The following is a 2,211-nucleotide window of genomic DNA, read 5'->3' on the forward strand; positions in this document are numbered from 1 at the left end:
TGGGAAAACAGGTGGTTGCTTTGGAGTAAGAGGGGAGTTGCATCATCCCAGTTGCTGTATATAGAGCTTACAGCTGCTGTAGGGGGTGGCAGCCAGCACTGGGTTAATGTGGGTAAGACCTCATGGGCGTTGTCAGGTTAAACCTGAAGATGGGGGGGAAAGCAAAACTGGAGAGAATTAGTTTTTCTGTCCCTTGCTTAAACCATGAGCAGATGGCTGAGAAGGCTGCCTTATTCCTGGGTCCAGGCCTTCCACTGCTGGAAATCATCTTTTAGACACCCAGCCCTCAGGGTGGCACTGCCAAGGGAATACTTCTACTAACAAAAATGTTTTTTTTTTTGGCAAAGACAAATCCAAAGCAAAAACCTCTGTGATTTTTCTAAGACTGTTTATCTCAGGTCTGTGTAAAACCTCTTGACAGGAATAAAACTGTAGAAAGATGCATGAAAAAGTATTACTAGGTCTTTCATCTGTATGGAACTTGCACACACGCTGCAGTATTTATGCTCCACTGGGGAGTCTTGCAACTTGTGTAATGAATAATGGAAACAAGAGTGGGGACTTGGGGACATGGGAAGCTTGTCCAGATCTGAATTTGCCTGGCTAATGAACTGGTTGAGAAGCAGGTCCTCAGCTTAAGGCACAGCTGGGTTTGCCACGTCTTCTGTGCTGCTGTTCCTGTTACAATGTGTAAGTGCTGGTGATTCAGCACTGCAGACAGATTTGAACAAACCAGTTTTATTTTACTCGAAGCTCTTCTATTACGTCAACTGATGTGTTTAAACACTTTGATTCCCACCAGTGCTACTGCTACAAACCCAGCCTTTCTGTCAGAAGTTACCTGAATGAATGAAGTGTTAGCAAGTGTTGTGGACTAAGATTTGTTAGAAATCTGTACATTGCATTACATGCTAATGTACTGGAATGCTCTTTAAGTAGCAGTAAGGCACGTCTTTTTACACAGGAGGCTCCTGTGTACCATTGTGTAGCCCTCTGTTTTGAGGTGGTGCTGCCCACAAATGTGGCAGCTTTCTCAAGAAGTTGGGGCTGCTGCTTCAGCATTTGCCCCAGGCAGGCAGGGCTGTGCCTGGTGCTGTCTTGGCAGCAGCTCCTGGGTTTTCAGTACATCTTGTGTTACAGCAAACTGATATGAGGGACACTTCAGCTTATGCATCCAGTTTTACACAGCTTGGTTCAAGTCCAGTGAAAAACCAGCTCTTGAGACAGGTTGGATCTCAGGTGAAAAAGGGAGAGGGGTCACTAGAACCTGGGTTTGAGGCTCTCTGTACTGCAGAGGCCTCGGCTGCAGTGCCCTTCAGCTTGCAGGGCCCCTGCTGCAATTTCTCTTCAACCCAGCAAAGAGGAAGAGTAAAGAGAATTATTTGTTGCCCACTGTTCCTCTCTTGCCTCTTCTTGTTGCTCTGTGTAAGTGCTGACTGTGCATTTTCACGTTCTGCTGCAGCTGATTTTGCTGGAAGGGAGTCTGCAGGCACAGCAGAAATCCTCAGTCTCAGGCTGATGCTGAACAGCACCACAGGAGGGGGACACAGAGATCCTGCGTGCCACACTAACAGTCCTCATCCCTGTTGTGTAGTGGGATGACAAACACAGAGATGTCATCATAGGATGCCTCATGGCTGTCATCCAGCATCCACTGATGGCCTCTCTTCTTTCCCCTTGCTCTGCATACCAAGCACTTGGCCAGTTCGGAAAATCTGTGGGAGGCAAAAATGCAGTTTGGCTTAATGTGGCACTGTCCCCTTAAGGACAACATGAAGATGTGGCTTTATGTTGACAGAATAGTAGCGTGTTTAAGACACCAGCTTTATAACTTTCTTTAGGATGGAGAAAGATTAGGGGGTGATTTCCAGAGGCAGAGAAAAGAGTGCTTGGTCATGCTGGAGCTGACCTGGAAGAGGAGTGACTTCAGCCTGCTTTTTGGTCTGACCAGGTTCTTTGGAAGGGAAACTGATGGCAAAGCTGGTATTACCTGTGAGGATCTGTCCTGTTTTCTGCAAGGAAGTTCCTGGCCATATGGGCTACCTCTTTGTTGCACAGAACATCCCAAAGACCATCAGTTGCCATGATGAGGACATCATCTTCCTTAATGTCATGCAGAGCAAAGTCAAATACATTCACCTGGAAAGAAAAGGAGTAAATTGGTGACAATTCCTGCAAGTTACTGGAGGGGACAGGGAGATGACTCTTTCC

General features: G+C 46.7%; 1 protein-coding gene across 1 annotated transcript in view; it reads right to left on the reverse strand.

Moving 5' to 3' along the window:
- Window positions 1-1,326: 1,326 nt before the first annotated feature.
- PPM1M (protein phosphatase, Mg2+/Mn2+ dependent, 1M) overlaps window positions 1,327-2,211 on the reverse strand; it is a 15,423-nt gene continuing 14,538 nt past the window's right edge. The window contains exons 9-10 of the mRNA XM_009995835.1: window positions 1,991-2,139; window positions 1,327-1,715 (exon numbers count right to left, since the gene is read on the reverse strand). Coding sequence (XP_009994137.1) covers window positions 1,568-1,715; window positions 1,991-2,139 — 297 coding nt within the window. The 3' untranslated portion in view covers window positions 1,327-1,567. The remainder of the gene's footprint in view (window positions 1,716-1,990; window positions 2,140-2,211) is intronic.

Source organism: Chaetura pelagica, unplaced genomic scaffold, assembly GCF_000747805.2.
Source record: "Chaetura pelagica isolate M959 unplaced genomic scaffold, ChaPel_1.0 scaffold114, whole genome shotgun sequence".
Lineage (NCBI taxonomy): Eukaryota > Metazoa > Chordata > Aves > Apodiformes > Apodidae > Chaetura > Chaetura pelagica.